Here is a 19,135-nt window from a genome sequence, read left to right on the forward strand (position 1 = left end):
AATGGCAAATCTAATGCTACAAACATATAACACAACAAAAAATTATCCAAAAGAAAAGAATGAAGGTTAAAAAAAAGATAATCTCAGCAAAGAAAAACCAATAGAGGTAGCCTACAAAAAAAAAAAAAAAAAAGACCCCTTGGCTAAAAGGGGCAAGTAAAGAGTAAATATATGGGCAAATCTAAATTGTACTGCTAATATAATATAACAATAGTATCAGGTCTTTGGGTTTGAAGCACACATAAATTATAATCCAACATGAGCAGAAAGGGGGTAAATGCAGCTAAAGGGAGCTGATGCTTGCAGGTCTTTGCATGAGTCCTAAAAGAGTTGGTAAGAATCACTCACTTTTATTAAGGGTTTGTAAGTCAGAGCTGCATCAACTGGCAGAACCCTTGTCTAGCAAGTGCAAGGCCGAGTTCAAACCCCAGCACCAGCTCCCCCCTCCCACAAGTCAGAGCTGAGCCAGGCACCGTGGCTCACACCTGTAACCGTAGCTACTCAGGAGGATCACAGTTCAAAGCCAGCCCAGGCAAATAGTACTCGAGACCCTATCTCAAAAGAATCCTCCATAAAAAAGGGCTGGTAGAGTGCCTCAAGGTGGAGGCCCTGAGGTTTGAACACCAGAACTAAAAAAAAAAAAAGTCAGCTGAGTAGTTTTTTTGTAGTGAAAGAAATAGTAAAGTTTGTATTAGGAAGGAATTTAGCATAACAGGATAAGAGTGGGAAGAAACACTTCCTGCTCCTCCTGAAGGAAATGGGAGTAATGAGTCTCTCCCAGAGCTGAATACTTTAACCCCTAGATGAACCTTTTTTTTCTTCTTTTATCATTTTTACATTTACTTACATGTGTATACATTGTTTGTGCCACCTCCCTGCCAAGTCCCCCCTCCTCCTGCTTCCAGGAAGATCCAATTCCACCCTCTTTTTCTCCTATTTTGTTAAAGACAAAACGTAAGAGGTAATAAGAAAGAGCGTTTTTGCTGGTTTGAGATAAAGATAGCTATTCAGAGAGATTCCTAGTGTTGCTTCCATGCACTTGTGTATTGCAACCCACATTGTAGATGAACCGTTAAGTAATAATAAAAAAAAAAAACTGTAAGTACCAATTTTAATAGAGGAAAAATAAATAAAATAATTCAATGAAGAGGTAAAAAAGAATGGAGCATCCTCAAGATAAACAGAAAGAAAATACTAAGATAATAGAGGTAAGTCCAAATTATCAGTAATTGAGTGAAACACAAATGGTCAAAATGTAACGCAGCTAAAAGTTGTGTTTAGAGGAGACTGACAGCCTTAAATGCATGTTAGATGAAGACTGAAAACAATCACCTGTCTCAAACTGTTCAGGGGTGGGAGGTAAAACAAAAAACTTCGACTCACGAAAGCATAAAGTAGATGATAATAAAGAGCAGAAATTAATTAGATAGAATGTGAATTAGGTGGTCTCTTGCCCTAAAACATCTCATATGTTCCAGCAAGGACACATGTGTAAACAGGGTCATATATAAAGAAATGTGATAATAAACGTAAGTACGGGTGCTATGGAAGCACAGGGAGGGGCACACTTAGTACTGTGGGTGGGGTATGTGGGAAAGGCGTGTAAGACAAGCAGTAATGTTTCAAGTGTTGCAGGGAAACTATCTGAGACAAAGGAGAGTATAAGAGCTCAGGACCCATTTAGGGAATCCCAAAACATCCAGGACCCATTTAGGGAATCCCAAAACATCCAGAACAGCTAGGACCCAGAGACTGGAATGGGAGCACAGGGCAAGAGAAAAAAATTAAAGGTGATAAAAGAGGTCAAACCCTGATGATGAAGGAAGTTGAGTCCAACTATAAAATTCTTGCACAATACTCTGAGGAGCTTAGCTTTATCCTGCATCTCATAAGAACTCTATTTAACAAGGATGGGCAGAAAGGATCTCAATTTTAAAGAAACTGAAACTTAGGGAAAACAGGTCCCTTGCCAGAATACGCTACAAATAAGGACCAGACCCAGGCCTAGCATGCAAATTCTCTTATGTCCTAATTAACTTTTTGTCAAATAAGGGCCATTATATAAGAAATAAGTACAATTGCTGCTATTCTTCAGAAGAACTATCAGAATAGGTTAAGCTCGTACGCTGGAGCTTGTCCATCAATGATAGAGTAGACGGTACAGACAAGAGGGCAAATGTAGGAGGTGGCTTGGCAGGACTGCCACACAGTTAGGACCCAACTTTGCAAGACCAGGATGATCAGACCACCCTCACCTCAGCCTGTCTAGCAAATCCAAACACGAAGACTTAAGCAAATACTAAACCACAAATTTAATTTGCAATGATAAATAAAGCTGTCTCACAATTACTCTGGTCAACATGACTTGTTTCCTAATCTCCCTGAACTCAAGCCACATGAAAAGTCAACCATAATCAGATGTGAATACACTTAAATCACAAGAATTAAAACTAATCAATCCAATGATCCAGCATCATGTTCCCATATATTTACCTGAACTGAAAATTTATGCCATACAAAAATTTACAATGTGGGTGTTTATAGGAGCTTTACTCAACTGCAAGAAGGAAAGCGATCTAGATGTCCTCTGCTAAGTGAGTGGGTAAAGTGTGGTCCACCAGGACAATGGGATATCATTCAACCATAATAGGGTTTGTGGAGTGGCTCAAGTGGTAGAGCACCTGCCTAGCAAGCCTGAGGCCCCTATTCAAACCCTGGTACTACAAAAACAAACAAAAAACATTAAAAATAGATGAGCTAGCAGGGTGCCAGTGGCTCACACTTATAATCCTACCTCCTCGAGATGGCCAAGGCCATCTGGGCGAAAAGTTCAAGACCCCAAATAATCTGTGAGACCCCATCTCCAATAACCAGAGCAAAAATGCTGGAGGTGTGACTCAAGCAGTAGAGTACCTGCTTTTCGACTGCCTGCTTTGCAAGAGTGAAGCCCTGAGGTGAAACACCAGTCCCACCAAAAAATAAATAAATAGTTCCCAGGAAGCCATCAGGGAAATGTAAATGAGTATTACTAACTGAAAGAAGGCACAGCAGGCACTGGTGGCTCACGCCTATAATCCTAGCTATTCAGAAGGCAGCACTCAAGACCAAGGTTTGAGGTCAGCCTGGGCAAACAGTTCAAGAGTCTCTATCTTGAAAATACCTAATACAAAAAAGGGCTGGCAGTATGGCTCAGGTGGTAGAGCACTTGCCTAGCAAGTGTGAAGTCCTGAGTTCAAACCCAGTACCACCAAAAACAACAACAAAAACCCAATAATAATTTCTAATACTTAAGATGACCATACTATAAGGCAGAGCTCTAAGTGCATTGCACACAACAATCCACTGAACCCTGGTAGCAGGCCTGCAATGTAGAAGACCACTCACTCACTTCAGCAGGACTGTGGGCTACAGAAACAGCACTAACTTGCAGGTGTTCTCTATCGGAAAACAACTTCACATGTTCAAAAGTCTTGACAAGTTACACCCGAGCACCAAAGTTTTTGTATCTATAAAATGTAGAAAAGGTGATCCTGGACCCAGAACTTTAGGTTAGAAATTACCAAACTGCTTATACAAGGGGCTGGTAGAGTGGCTCAGGTGGTCGAGCACCTGCCTAGCAAGTTAGAAGCCCTGAGTTCAAACCCCAGTACCAACATGCGCACACACACACACACACACACACACACACACACACAGAGAGAGAGAGAGAGAGAGAGAGAGAGAGAGAGAGAGAGAGAGAGAGAGAGAGAGAGAGAGAGAAAATTGCCACAAGGTTGGGAATGTGGCTCAGTGGTACAGTTCTTGCCTAGCATGTCTCAGGCCCTGGGTTTGATTGCCAGCAAAAAAAAAAAAAAAAGAAAGAAAGGAAGGAGGGAGGGAGGGAGGAAAAGGAGGGGAGGGGAGAGAGGGAGAGAAGGGAAGGAAGTTCTGGGGCTAAAACCTGAACTGCACACATGCTAGGCAAATGCCAGTTAGCCATTTCTGCCATTTACTCCTAAAACATAAAAACATCATGTCAGTGCCACATTTAAATACACATACTCACATATATTTGTTTGGAAGAAGAATATTTGTTCTGGTACAAGGATAAAGGTGGGAAAAAAAGAGATAAAGGTGTGATTCACATAATCCCAACACTGGGGGGTGGGGGTGAGGGCGGAGGCAAGAGGGTCACGAGTTCAAGGCCAGCATGGGTTACACAGTAAGACCCTGTCCCAAACAATAACAAAAATGTACAAACAACAGATGTTTTGTTTTGGCAGTACTGAGGTTTAAACTTAGCCTCGTACCTGTTAGGCACAGCTTCTACCACTTGAGCCACACACCCCCATAAATATTATCTTAAAAGCTATCGTGGGTAAGAACTCAGCACATAAATAATGCCAAATGCCTAAAGGTAAATAAATGTTACAAAAATCTTAAAGTGAGCCAGGCACCAGTGGCTCACACCTGTAATCCTAGCTACTCAGGAGGCAGTGATCAGTAGACTTGTGGTTCAAAGCCTGGGCAAATAGTTCATGAGACTGTTGCAGAAAACGTTACAGACAGTATGACTGACCAGCGAGAATAAGACTCAAACCCGGGTGGTTGTAGGAAAGGAAAGTTTATTACACCAGCTGGCCAGCACCTGGATATCTCCAAAATGGCGCAGGCCCTGAGCTCACGGTGGTTGAGGTTTTTATACTGAGAAAAGCAGCAGCAAGCAAGTAGGGAGTGCAGAAGCAGACTTGGCAGTTAGCTTTTCAAGGTTACAGTATATCATGTTAGCATAGCTGTGGACGAAGGCCATTCACAGTTTCTAGCAAGATAGCTGGATGCAGGGGTCCAGGCTAAGGGGAAGGGCTTTACTCGTTTTTGGTCCTTTCACCCAGCTCTGATCTTTCTCCAGGTTTCGTTATCAAGACTATCTTGAAAATACCCAACCCCAAAAAAATGGCTGGTGAAGTGGCTCAAATGGTAGAGTGCCTGCCTAGCAAATGTGAGGCCATGATTTCAAGGTCCAGTACCATCCCTCCCCTCAAAAAAAAAAAATCTATGATTTAATAATTTAGGACAATGAGGTGGGCACTAGGGCAGAGATCAGGAGAATTGCAGCCTGAAGCCAGCCCTAGGCAAATAGCTCATGAGAGCTTATCTCGGAAAAAAAAAAAAAATCACAAAAAAGGACTGGTGGAGTGGCTCAAGTGGTAAGAGCACTTGCAACCATGAGGCCCTGAGATCAAACCCCTCCCCCCCCCAAAAAAAAAGACAATAGGACATGGATAGGGTTGCTCAAGTGGTACAGCATTTGCCTAGCAAGTCCAAGGGCTTGAGTTCAAATCTCAGTTCCACAAAAAAAAAAGAATGGACATACATACTCCCACTTTGGGACGAGTCTTCAAGGACTACACTGAGATGCTAATTAGAACAAAGTTTTTTAATAATCTAAATTTACAGATTTATAGAACTCTCTTCAGCAATTTGACAGTACCAATCAAAATTTAAGTGTAAAATGTACATACTGTTTTGTAAGAAACCGTGCATGTTTTTAGAGCTGCCCAGTGAAGTATGTAGGGATCAAATGCTGTTACTTATGTAATTCTAAATGCTTAAGCATAAAAGTCATGAAGCAAATATGATAAGATGTTAACAATAGTGAAATGGACATGTCAAGTATTTACAGATGTTCATTGTACCATACGCTCTCCTTTTCTGAGTTTGAAACCTTTTATAGGAATATACACATACAAAGAGCACAGGGGGGTATCCTCGTGAAATCTATTTTGCTTAATGAAATGAACCCTCAAGAGACACAGCTGTCTACTAAAAAGGCCTACAATGAGCAGCCCACCTGCCATGTCCACCTTTGGAGCCTCCAAATACTACTCATTTCACACCTTATCACATCAGAAAAGCTCCAGTTCTCAGAAGCTACATACACTCCCTGGCTTGTGACCCGCTATGTCTTCAAAGCCAGCCATGGCAACTGAACCAGTTACAGCCCTGACATAGCTCTTCTTCCTCCCATTTCTACTGCTAATGATTCCTGTGATTATACTGGGCCCACTTGGATGAACCAGAATAATCTCCCAATCTTAAAATCAGCTGAGCAGTAACCTCAACTTCATCTACACCCCTAATTCTCTTTGCCATACAACCCGGCAGAATCATAGGTTCTAGCAACATCTCTGGGTACAATTATTATGACCTCCTTCCCCCCAGCAGACCATTTGTCCTTCCATCTAAACAGGTTTAAGATGTAACACACTTTTGAATCCGAGTGTGATGCTTATCACAGGAAATTATATATCTGACCACAAGTATTAATTTATAAAACATTAGAACTGTGGTATTCTCTAAGCAATTTTAAGTGCTTATTTATAACAATAGCTACCATGATGCATGAGTGAAACACATGAATTCATTTAGTTGTCCAAACAGCCCTCCATGTAGCGAAGAAATCCATGAGTAATACTAAATCTGCTCAATGTATCTGTGTCTCTACCAATTCCATTCCAAGATCTCCAGAAAAATTCCAAACGTGATCAGTTGCACTAAAGTAGTGGACAGATGTTCCAAATAGTGAGATAATTAAGAAGGTGAAAATACACAGTAGCTCTCTCTTTGCAAAACTACCACTTTCAGAAAAAAAATTTTGGAGAAAATTCATGGAGAAACTGTCATACATTATATTTGCTCTTCTACCATTAACTAGCTTACATCTGTATTACCATACTTGTGAAGTGGCAGCCAGCCTTCAGCAATTAGTTACTTACCCCCCAGATGCTGGTATACTGGCTTCTTGCAGATGGTCCTCAACTATCTGCCCTCTGAAGGGGCAGCTCCAATAAAGAAAGCACCTTACCCTAGGTTGCTCCCCTTTCTTTCTTTTTTTTTTTCTTTTATTATTCATATGTGCATACAAGGCTTGGTTCATTTCTCCCCCCCCCCCGCTCCCACCCCCTCCCTTACCACCCACTCCACCCCCTCCCTCTCCCCCTGACCCCCTCAATAACCAGCAGAAACTATTTTGCCCTTATTTCTAATTTTGTTGTAGAGAGAGTATAAGCAATAATAGGAAGGAACAAGGGTTTTTGCTGGTTGAGATAAGGATAGCTATACAGGGCATTGACTCACATTGATTTCCTGTGCGTGGGTGTTACCTTCTAGGCTAATTCTTTTTGATCTAACCTTTTCTCTAGTACCTGTTCCCCTTTTCCTATTGGCCTCAGTTGCTTTAAGGTATCTGCTTTAGTTTCTCTGTGTTAAGGGCAACAAATGCTAGCTAGTTTTTTAGGTGTCTTACCTATCCTCACCCCTCCCTTGTGTGCTCTCGATTTTATCATGTGCTCAAAGTCCAATCCCATTGCTGTGCTTGCCCTTGATCTAATGTCCACATATGAGGGAGAACATACGATTTTTGGTTTTTTGAGCCAGGCTGACCTCACTCAGAATGATGTTCTCCAATTCCATCCATTTACCAGCGAATGATAACATTTCGTTCTTCTTCATGGCTGCATAAAATTCCATTGTGTATAGATACCACATTTTCTTAATCCATTCGTCAGTGCTGGGGCATCTTGGCTGTTTCCATAACTTGGCTATTGTGAATAGTGCTGCAATAAACATGGATGTGCAGGTGCCTCTGGAGTAACCTGTGTCACAGTCTTTTGGGTATATCCCCAAGAGTGGTATTGCTGGATCAAATGGTAGATCGATGTCCAGCTTTTTAAGTAGCCTCCAAATTCTTTTCCCGAGTGGTTGTACTAGTTTACATTCCCACCAACAGTGTAAGAGGGTTCCTTTTTCCCCGCATCCTCGCCAACACCTGTTGTTGGTGGTGTTGCTGATGATGGCTATTCTAACAGGGGTGAGGTGGAATCTTAGCGTGGTTTTAATTTGCATTTCCTTTATTGCTAGAGATGGTGAGCATTTTTTCATGTGTTTTCTGGCCATTTGAATTTCTTCTTTTGACAAAGTTCTGTTTAGTTCACTTGCCCATTTCTTTATTGGTTCATTAGTTTTGGGAGAATTTAGTTTTTTAAGTTCCCTATATATTCTGGTTATCAGTCCTTTGTCTGATGTATAGTTGGCAAATATTTTCTCCCACTCTGTGGGTGTTCTCTTCAGTTTAGAGACCATTTCTTTTGATGAACAGAAGCTTTTTAGTTTTATGAGGTCCCATTTATCTATGCTATCTCTTAGTTGCTGTGCTGCTGGGGTTTCATTGAGAAAGTTCTTACCTATACCTACTAACTCCAGAGTATTTCCTACTCTTTCTTGTATCAACTTAAGAGTTTGGGGTCTGATATTAAGATCCTTGATCCATTTTGAGTTAATCTTGGTATAGGGTGACATACATGGATCTAGTTTCAGTTTTTTGCAGACTGCTAACCAGTTTTCCCAGCAGTTTTTGTTGAAGAGGCTGCTATTTCTCCATCGTATATTTTTAGCTCCTTTGTCAAAGATAAGTTGCTTATAGTTGTGTGGCTTCCTATCTGGATCCTCTATTTTGTTCCACTGGTCTTCATGTCTGTTTTTGTGCCAGTACCATGCTGCATTGCTTTGTAATATAGTTTGAAATCAGGTATTGTGATACCTCTTGCATTGTTCTTTTGACTGAGTATTGCCTTGGCTATTCGTGGCCTCTTGTGTTTCCATATAAATTTAACAGATTTTTCAATCTCTTTAATGAATGTCATTTGAATTTTGATGGGAATTGCATTAAACATGTAGATTACTTTGGGGAGTATCGACATTTTTACTATGTTGATTCTACCAATCCATGTTGCTCCCCTTTCTAAGGTGACCAGACTCATGACAGATCATCACATAGGTATATGTGATTTCAACTAGAAAAGACTCTGATGAGTCATCCCATCTTCAGAGCCCCTTAAGGTGAAAGGTAAAACTTTTGTTGATACATTGTAGACCACCTTCTCTCTGCCCTATCCTGATTCCTCCCCTTGCCTTGCCTTCCCTTCTCTTCCAGTATTGGTCCTGATGAGTACTTCCTGATGAGCTTTCTCAACATTAAACTTCTGCTTCCCACAGAACTTGGGCACTGGAAATTTTCAAGTGCTGCACACAGATCCAATACTTGCATGTGGCAATCTGGCTATGATATCTATCTAGTACTTGAGAAGATTCATGTCTTGAGAAGCAACAGAGTAGACAGAACACAGGCTCTGAAGCATAGATTAAAATTTCAGCTCTGATATATGGAAGCTTTGAGACGAGAGACTTGGTCTCATCTCTAGATAAGGACTGATTAACATCTGTATCTTAGGGTTTTAATATTCAAAGAGGAGGGCAGGGCTAGCAGAGTGGCTCAACTGGTAGAGTCCCTACCTAGTAAGCATGAAGCCCTGAGTTCAAACCCCAGTACTGCCAAAAAAAGAAAAAAAAAAAAAATAACAAAGAGGAGGGCATACATGAAAGTACCTGGCACACAGCCATTATTCTTTAAATGGTACTTTCTTTTCCTATTTACAAATAATCCTGGTTAAACCAGGGGGGCGGGGAACCTTCCCCACTTTCCATTTCTATTTAAAGACCTCCATGGTGACCTCCACGCAGGCAGGGTCACATCTGTCTAGCTCAGCAATTCTTATGAAAACCGTGTGCATCAGCATTACTGGAGGCTTCTTTCTGGTTGTTTTAGGTGCTGAGGATGGAAACCTTAGCACAGGCCTTGTGCATGCTAGACAAGCGCCGTCCACCCCTGGACGGCTTCTTTAAACACAAATTGCTGGCCCCAACCCCAGAGTGTCTGAAGGGGGGCAGGAATCTGGTTTAACAAGTAACCAGATGAATGCTGATGCTAGTCAGGGGCCACACAATGAAAACCTCTAGTCTAAGTTTATCACTAACTTTCCCTGGTACCTACTCAGGCCAGTTCCTAATGCATAGAAAATACTCAAACATTTGTTGATTGACTAAGACATATGACTAAGTTTACCACAATGTTATTTACAAAAGTAAAAAACTAGAAATTAATGTCCAGAAAGGGAAAATGGGCATAGTGGTACATTCCTGCAATCCCAGCTCCTCTGGTGGCTGGGGTTGGAATATTGTTTGAGCTCTCATGTTATAAGCCAGCTTGTTCAATATAGTGAGACCCTGTCTGATAAAAACAAAAACAAGTCAGGCGTCGGTGGCTCATGCCTGTATGTAATCCTAGCTACTCAGGAGGCAGAGATCAGGAGGATTGCAGTTTAAAGCCAGCCCAGCAAACAGTTCACAAGACCCTATCTCAAAAATACCCATCACAAAAAAGGGCCGGCAGAATGGCTCAAGGTAAAGGCCCTAAATTCAAGCCCAAATATGGGGGTGGGGGGGTGGGGGGAGAGGGTAAACCCAGTCAAGTAATGCTACAGAAACACATAAGTACACCCCCCCCAAAAAAAGAGAAAAGGTAACAAAAATGCATGTGTATCAATTTACACTCTATTAAATGAATGTACGTATGGATAAGAGGCAAAAGGAATTTCAAAAATTACTTTTGGGGTTGAGAATTCACTATTTTGGCTATTTAACGTTTGTTTAGAAGACATTTTAAGTGACTTAATATAAAATATATAAAATAGAAACACTAAATAAGCACATAATTAAACAAAACCATACACGATAGAGGATACTGTCACACAAATGAAACTACTGCCTTTGGGAGGTATCTACACATTGGTTGTCAATTTCCTCAAAATTGATGTTATAAAGCACTACTGAGAAGCACAGGACTCGAGATGTGGTTCAAGCAATAGAATGCCTGCTTTGCAAGCTTGAAGCCCCGAGTTCAAACCTCAGTCCCACCAAAAAAAAAGAAATCTACAGAAATAACTGCAAAATAAGCACATGCGTGTACACACACACACACACACACACACACACACACACACACACACACACACACACACCCTACCTTACCTGCCACAGGAGGAAGAATGCCAGAAAAACGCACGGTTGCATGTTCTCCGTGAACTTCAACTCTTCGACCAATGACATCTAATGTCAAAGTGTCACTCATTTTAAAACAGCCAGAATCCAAAATATAAGATCTAGGGGTAAAAAAGAAAATCACAATACTGATGAGAATTTCACACAATTTTTTTAAAAGATTTTTTGTTTCTTTTTTTCCTCAAGACAAGGTGTACTTTGGTCAAATGGACCTCTGACCTCAACCTCCTAAGTAGCTGGGACTACAGGTATATGCCATCATGCCCACATAAATTTTTTTCAACTTCAAGTACATATTCTCTATCTAGGTCAGTGATTCTGACCAATTCAGCTTCATACTTTGATGAAGAACCTAATATGTTTAGGCCCCATACTTTTATAATTTAATTTTAACAAACTATGCAGTGATAATCTAGAATTTTTTAAATCTTGTTTTACTCCAGCTAGTTCACATCACCTGACTGGTCCACTCCATCACTTACTGAAAGGGATGGAAAAAGGGAATGGAAAATAACACAGAGGAGGGAAGAGGGAAGAAATGACCCGAACATTGTATGCACATATGAATAAAAGAAATAAAAGAAAATAACACGGAAAAGGGGGAGGATATAGGGTGCATATGCACTGTTCTTTCCTTACACATGAAGCAACACACATAATGCATGGCAAGAAAGACATTAAACTCTAGCGAAAACACAGAACCTACAAATAGAGGCCTTAAAAGTATCTGAGAGAAAAGCACCTTCAATATAGGGTTGTAACTGGATCCCACTCCTGCTTCACAAGGCAGAGGGCTGAAAAATGTATTAATGACTACTCCAGGGTTCTTCAGCCCGAATCCAGACAGTGGGAAACTTCACAAGGCAAATAAGTAGGTTTCTTCAATAAATGAATCAAAACAGCAGGAGAAAAAGAAAGAGATGGAGGGAACTGGGCATGGTGCTGCTTGTCTATCAACCCAGGACCCAGGACACTGAGACAGCAGGGTCATGACTGAGGTCAGCTTGGTCAAAAGTCAGCAAGACTCTACCTCAGAAACAAACCAAAAGAAAAAGAAAACAGGCAAATAGAGAGTAAGAGCAACTTTAGATGTCAACTACTTGCACTGTATGGACTTTTATTTGAATCCAAATTTCTTTTTTTTGGCAGTATGGGGGTTTGAATTCAGGGCCTCATGCTTGCCAGCCAGGTGCTCTACCACTTGAGCCACTTTGCCTGTCCCTTTTCTGTTGAGGTAGGGTCTTGCTCCCCGCCACCCCCTGCTGGCCTCAAACTGCAATCCTCCTGATCTCTGCTTCCCAAGTAGCTAGGAATAATAGGCATGAGCCACATGCACCCAGCCCTGAATCTAAATATTTTTAAAAACCTGTAAAATGATACTTTAAAAGAAGAATGTGAGTGGCAGGCACTGGTGGCTCACACCTGTAATCCTAGCTACCTGGGAGGAATGATCAGGAGGATCTCAGTTCAAAAACAGCTGCGCAGGGAGTTGGTGAGACCCCTATCTCAACCAATAGCATGTGTCTGTCATCCCAAGCTACACGGGAGGCAGAAATTAGGAGACTCACAGTTCCAGGCCAGTCCAGGCAAAAAAGTTTGCAAGACCCATCTCAATGGAAGAAAGCAGGGCATGGTAGTGTGCACCTGTCATCCCAACAACAGTAGGAAGCTTACAGCCTGGGTCCAGGCTGGCCTGGGCAAAAAGCAAGACCCTACCTCCAAAATAAGCAGAGCAAAAGGGCTAGAGGCACGGTTCAAGTGCAAAGTTCTTAGTTCAAATCTCAGTAACACCTAAAACAAAATAGCCAGGTGCCAGTGGCTCATGCCTATAATCCTAGCTACTCAGGAGGCAGAGATCAGGAGGATCAGAGTTCAAAGCCAGCCCTTGTCAAATAGTTCCTGAGACCCTATCTCAAAAATACCCAACACAAAAAAGGGCTGGTGGGATGGCTAAAGTAGTAGAGCATCTGCCTAGAAGCATGAACCCTATAATCCCAACATTCAGGAGGCTGAGGCAGAAGGGTAATGAGTTTGGGGCCAGCTTGAGCTACACAGTGAGTTCTACCTAGTCTAGGCTACACAGCAAGCCCGTTTGGACAGGTGGGTAGTGGGGGAAAAGGAAATAGGCCTCCAGCAGACTTAAGTGGTCAAAATCTACCAGAATTACATTTTCATGCCAATTGTATGATCTGTACATAGAACCACCACCTTCTCCTTATCAAATGATCTATAACATATAGACATATGGTATAAATATGTCATAGATATAACATAACCTATAGATGTCTTCTAAGCTTTTTTTGTTGTTTTGGAATTTTTTGTTTTTGTTTTGCAGGACTGGGGTTTGAACCTAGGGCTTCGTGTTTACAAAGCAGGTGCTCTACTGCTTGAGCTGCATTTCCAATCCAGCTTGCTCTGGTTATTCTGGAGATTGGGGGGGGGGGGCGGTGGCTCTCTCAGGTTAATGGTCTGAACTAGCCTTGAAATGTGATCCTCCAGATCTCAGCCTCCCAAGTAGATAGGTTTACAGATGTGAGCCACAAATGCCCGGCTTTTTTATTTTTTTGGTGGTGTGGGGATTTGAACTCAGGACTTTGCACCTGACTTGAGCCACGCCCCCAGCCTTGCTTTTTTTCTGGCAGCACTGGAGTTTGAACTCAGGGCCTCACACTTGCAAAGCAGGTGCTCTTTCCATGTTAGCCATTCCACCAGCCCTGTCTTATGTTGGGTTTTTTCTACACAGGGTCTCAGGAACTATTTGCCTGGGGCTAGCTATCAACCTCCATCCTCCTGATCTGTGCCTCCTGAGCAGCTAGGATTACAGACTTGAGCCTCCAGCGCCTGGCTCTTTTCTTTGAGACAAGGTATCGCTATGTAGTCCAAGCTGACCTCAAACTATGGATCCTCCTGCTCACCCTCCCAAGTACCAAGACTATACAAGGGCACAGCACCATGCCCACCAGTTCTGAAGCTGTTCTTCTTAGTGCCAATATATCTATCATCCTGACATACACTGAAATAATGCTAAGCCTATCTTGGCAAATTTTCGTGGTATTTTCAGTTCTACATACATCTGGAATGGACACTTGAGACCACAAGTTCTGTGGAAGTGCTCTTAGCACAATATCCTTTCCTGGAATCTGCTTTGGTCACCTATCATGCTGTTTCTTTGTTGTGGTGCTGGGATTGAACCCAGGGCCTTGAACATGCTAGGCAAGCACTGTACTACTGAGCTACACTCCTGACCCAAAAGTAGAAGTCTCGTAGCCTGGGAAAGTCACCCTGAACAAAGAGCAAAAGCTATACTGCTTCTAAAATACTTTTCTCCCCTTGTCAACCCAGGATCTTCTTTTCCTCTGGGCATGTGGACTTTCCCTGCCTAGTAGAGCTGTTACTTCCACAAGGACCAGGATGGCCATCTGACACTCCTCACCTCCACTTCCTTGTATACATGATCTACATGTGAAAAACCTAATCCAAGCAGAACTCTTATTTTAGGAAATGACAGGGCCCTTCAAGAGGAGATCTCTCAGGCATGCTACATATATGTGCATGTGTAGACAGCATAATGAATTTGAAGGCTGTAAGGAGAGAGGAATGGCAATGGAGGGGGTAAACTTGTTCAAGGTGTATAGGCACGTATAGCATTGCAACAATAAAATTCCTTATTAATATATAATCATTCAAAATTTTAAAAATTAAAAAATACAGAAGATCTCTTTCCTAAAACCTTAAAACCAAAGGACTACTTAAATCTGGATTAACTAGGGGCACTTTGACCACCATGCAAAAAAAATTGTCTCACAAAAGCTAAAGAGAAGAAAGCAGAGTTGATTCAACTATGCCTTACGTCTTTATTCCAGTTAAATGAACCACTAAATTTCTTCTTTTGTTGATACCAGTTTAAGCTGGGTTTGTTTATCCTACAAAGAAATACTGAATACACTGGGGCAAATAGTTTTCGAGACCCCATCTCCAAAATAACCACGACAAAATGGAATGGTGGTGTGGTTCACATGGTACACTGCCTACTTTGCAAGCACAAACCCCTGAGTTAAAACCCCAGTTCCACCAGGGAGGGAAAAATCCTCAATAAAAAGCCTAATAAAATTAACTAATGCGGGCCAAGTGTTGTGGTGCACAGATTGCCACCTACTCAGAAGGTGAAAGTGGAGGATTGCAATCTGAGTTTAGCCTGGGAAAAAGAAACCAAAAGCAAAAGGACTGAGAATGTGACTCAAGTGGTAGAGCTCAAGGCCCTGAGTTTAATCGTATGTTTTTTAAACATAAAGTAACTAATGAAGCAATATGACTTTTCTCAACACACTTTCAACACCGCTGAGTCTTAGAAAACCGGTACTCCACAAATCCATTTCATCCACTCCCAGTAAGTGGTAAGCTGTTTTTTCCCGGTTGTCCCTATCTACTTCCTGAATAAATTTCACATTTAATAGGTGGATCAGAGGATTTTCCGGTTGTTTTTCCTGCACATATTCCCACAAAGATGCTGACAGGAAAGTATCACATACTTTTTATAAACTTTGAAGTGCTAAATAAATTATAAACAATTTGTTAAAATGTAGTATAAACTAACTTAAAAAGAAAATAAAATGAAAACCACCAGAATAGTAACTACTAGTTTTATTGTTGGATATTCACATTTTACAAAAATAATTAAATGCTGAGATGACACAAGAGGCTTCCTTAAAATCAGCAATTTCAAGGTAAAACCAATCTTGTTCTGCAGGGTAAAAATTCTAAAGAATGTACAATAAAATTTAAAATGAAAAGTTAACCAATGTAAGAAGTAGAATATATAGAACAATATGTCTTCCACATAATTAGCTGGGGAAAACAAAAAATGAAACAAAAAAAAAAAAAAGGACAACAGAGCGACTACCTAGCTTGAGACCCTGAGTTCAAAACCCAGCAGCAAAAAGAAAAAAGAAAGCTAAGAAATAGGAAGTATAAAGCTGGGGTGTAGCTCAGTGGGACAGTGGGAGAGCACCTGCCCAGCATGTACAAGGCGCTGGGTTTGATCCCCAGTGCATCTGAGATAGTAGAAAAAGCCCAAATTCATTCACTCAACAATTATAGTACAGTGTTTACTAGAAGCTATTGCTGTAGGCACTGGATATACACCAGAAAACAAAACAGAAAAATACTTGCCCTCATGAAGCTTCTATCCTAGTGTGGAGAAACTATAGCAAACCTAGTAAGTGAATAAATCACAAGGCATGGCATGTGACGATAAAGACAGGAGGTGCAGGGGATGCGTTAACAGGAAAGAAGGCTTGTCGAGGATGGCCTCCCAGAAAAGACAATATTCCAGACAACAGAGAAGGGAGGTAAAGGAGTTAACCACAAGAATAGACAGGAGACCACTCCAGGCAAAGAACTTCAAGTGCAGGTATCCTGGGGTTAGAATGTGCTTGAGTGAGGGGCCCAGACAGGGGAGCAAACCTAGGATTAGTAAGCAGGGCCTGGTCACACAGGACCTAGGAGGCCACACTAAAGACTTGTTTTAGCAGAATGAAATGAGTAATACTTGGAGGATTTTTAGAAAGAAAGTTTACCTTATTTTAAGGAGGATCCTTAAAATAAGATCCATAATCAGGTGGCAGTAATGCAGGTGAGAGACAAATGTAACTTGACAGGTGAAGGTGGCCAGCAAAGTCTGAGAGTCTGGATGCCTTTTGAAGGGGAAGCCCTTAGGGTTAACTGAAAGACTGCAGGTGAAAAAAGCTAAGTCAAGATGACTCCAAAGGTTTTGACTGGCACAAATACCTCAGTAGAGGCAATTAAGGAAACAATACATCTGCAAGTCAAAAGGCAGACTGGGGACTTGGATCTCAAAACAAACAAAAGAATCCCCAACGATATGCTGTGCACATGTGAGAGAAGTTAGAACTAAACCTGGCTGGAGGCTATGCCTGTGATCCCAGCCAACCCGAAGGCCAAGGCAGGAAGATGAGTTTGACGCCAGCCTGGGCTACATAGTGAGGCCCTGCCTCAAGGAGGGGGGGGAAAAAAAAAAGGTAAAACAAAACAGACGAAAAGATGCAAGGCAACACTCATATCGGACAAAAGAGAAGTCTTCATCTCTACCTGCGGTCTCTAAATTTGACATCTGTCAACCCAGTCCTCCAGCTACTTGGGGACAGTTAACTCACACCCTTATCTGGACCCAACCCACAAGTGACGGAACCCCACCTGGAAGCGAACGCTGCGTAAAATTTTTATTTCAAATGTTCTCCCTCTACTTAGCTTTCTCCTTCATCGGGCAGGGGAGATTAGTAAAATGGTGACCAGGTCAGTACGTGGAAAGTCAAGGCTTTCCTCCCGGCGACACCAACGCAAGTCGCCGGCCTGCACAATTTCACCTCCTGAGGCCGCTTCCGGGTGCGAAGCTTACAGAGACGGGGCGCGTCCCGCTGGTCATGAGAGGGCTTTTGGGGGGTGCTCGCCGCCAGAGCCATCGCAGCCCCCGCGCCGGCCAGTGCGGGAAGGTCAGGGCGCAGGCCCCGCCCAAGCGGCGACCTGGGAGGAGTCGAGGAAAGGACCGAACCCCGCGCGCTCTAGGGTGACGCGGCGGACAAAGCCAGCAGGCACGCTCACCGCCTCAGCGCACGCCCTCCCGAGCTCACCTGCCAGCGGAGGCCCGAGGGTCCGCGCGGCGGCCTCTCAGGCGCCGTCCAGAAGGCAGCTTCCGGCTGAGGGCGGAAGTGCCTGGGAGACAGGAAGTCCCGCCTTCGCGGAAGTGAGCGAGGGCAGCGGGTGTTTAGACCCGAATGGATGGCGAAAGTATTGGCGGCCATAGGCCATCAAACCCAAACTCTGCGGAGAACCTTGGAATGACAGAGCACCCGGTAAATGCGTATACTCCAATTTACTTGGGACCACGGGACAGTAATTTTTTTGTTTTTTGGCGGGACTGGGGTTTGAACTCAGGGTGTCACTCTTGCAAAGCTAGTGCTCTACCGCTTGAGCCACACCTCCAGTCCATTTTGCTCTGCTTATTTTGGAGATGTGGTCTCAAGAACTATTTGCCTGGGCTGGCCTCGAACCTTGATTCTTCTGATCTCTGCCTAGTGAGTAGCTAGAATTACAGCAGTGACCCGCCGGCGCCGAGTTTCAGTTTGGTTTTTATGGGGCGTCTCACCACACAGAAGAGGGTAATGTTGATGCCTCCTAAACAGGAAAAAAAAAAGTTAACTAAGACATGGCAGAATGAAAGTAAATGCAATACAGAAAGCAAAAAGATCCCGATGCTAGTGGCTCACACCTGTAATCCTAGCTACTCAGTAGAAAGATACCAGGAGAATCACGGTTTGAAGCAAGCCTGTGCAAACAGTTCGTGAGACCCTCTCTCCAGAATGCTCAACACACAAAAAAAAGGGCTGGTGGAGTGGCTCAAGTGATAGAGGGCCTGCCTAGCAGTGTGAGTGAGGCCATGAGTTCAAAACCCCAGTACCACCAAAATAAGCCTACCCCCGCTAGACATGTTCATGTCTGTGCATTAGTTTTCTCTTACACTCAAAAGTTGTAACTGTCACTGTAGTGTTGGAATTAAAGACCCTCAGGTACAGAAAAGAGACTGAAAATCTTAAGACGATTTCTCTTGATCAAGAGGGTGCAAGCATATGCTCACTCCCACTAACCAAACTCGCAAGCACAAAATGGCTGATGGTGGCTCCTCCTTATATCCCTGATGCAGTCGTACCTGCCCCTCACCTGGGATTTGTCCAGGTCAAAGGTTCACAATCTCCCTCAATTGACTAAAAGACTTGGGAGATGGGTTAGGGCATACAGTTGGCAGGCAATGGAGTCACACAGGAATCTGGAAGAAGAAGAAGCAAGGACCCATTAAACATGCAAGTCACCTAAGATGGCAACCTGAGGAATTTTTAAGTAATCTAAGCAAATACTTTGATAGAAAAAATCATTTTTCTTATAGTAGTGAGTACCAAATGAAAGATGCATAAAGAAACGTTTAGCAAAGGGATCTGGCCCTTGATTTAAGCACATGTGCCTGGCATTGGGAGAAAACTAAGCCTTAGGACACTTGCCTAGATGGCCATAGTTTGACGGTTTCATCATTCAGGTGAAAATAATAAGTAAAAGAGCGTTCTAACCAACAAAGGGAAATTGAGCAACACTTCAGGGAGATGATTAACATTCATTCCAATTCTTGAGCAGA

At 42.6% G+C, this 19,135-nt stretch overlaps 1 protein-coding gene across 5 annotated transcripts in view; it reads right to left on the reverse strand.

The window, feature by feature from the left end:
- Tbce (tubulin folding cofactor E) overlaps positions 1 to 17,715 on the reverse strand; it is a 52,982-nt gene extending 35,267 nt beyond the window's left edge. Inside the window, exons 1-2 of one of the 5 annotated variants that reach the window (XM_074056830.1) lie at positions 17,583 to 17,714; positions 10,906 to 11,036 (exon numbers count right to left, since the gene is read on the reverse strand). In XM_074056830.1, the coding sequence (XP_073912931.1) occupies positions 10,906 to 11,005 (100 nt within the window). In that variant the 5' untranslated portion in view covers positions 11,006 to 11,036; positions 17,583 to 17,714. Of the gene's footprint in view, positions 1 to 10,905; positions 11,037 to 17,148; positions 17,324 to 17,582 lie in introns of those variants that run through there. The other 4 variants (XM_020173351.2, XM_074056831.1, XM_074056832.1 and 1 more) reach the window with 4 other exon arrangements.
- Positions 17,716 to 19,135: the final 1,420 nt, after the last annotated feature.

Source organism: Castor canadensis, chromosome 15 (genome assembly GCF_047511655.1).
Source record: "Castor canadensis chromosome 15, mCasCan1.hap1v2, whole genome shotgun sequence".
NCBI lineage: Eukaryota > Metazoa > Chordata > Mammalia > Rodentia > Castoridae > Castor > Castor canadensis.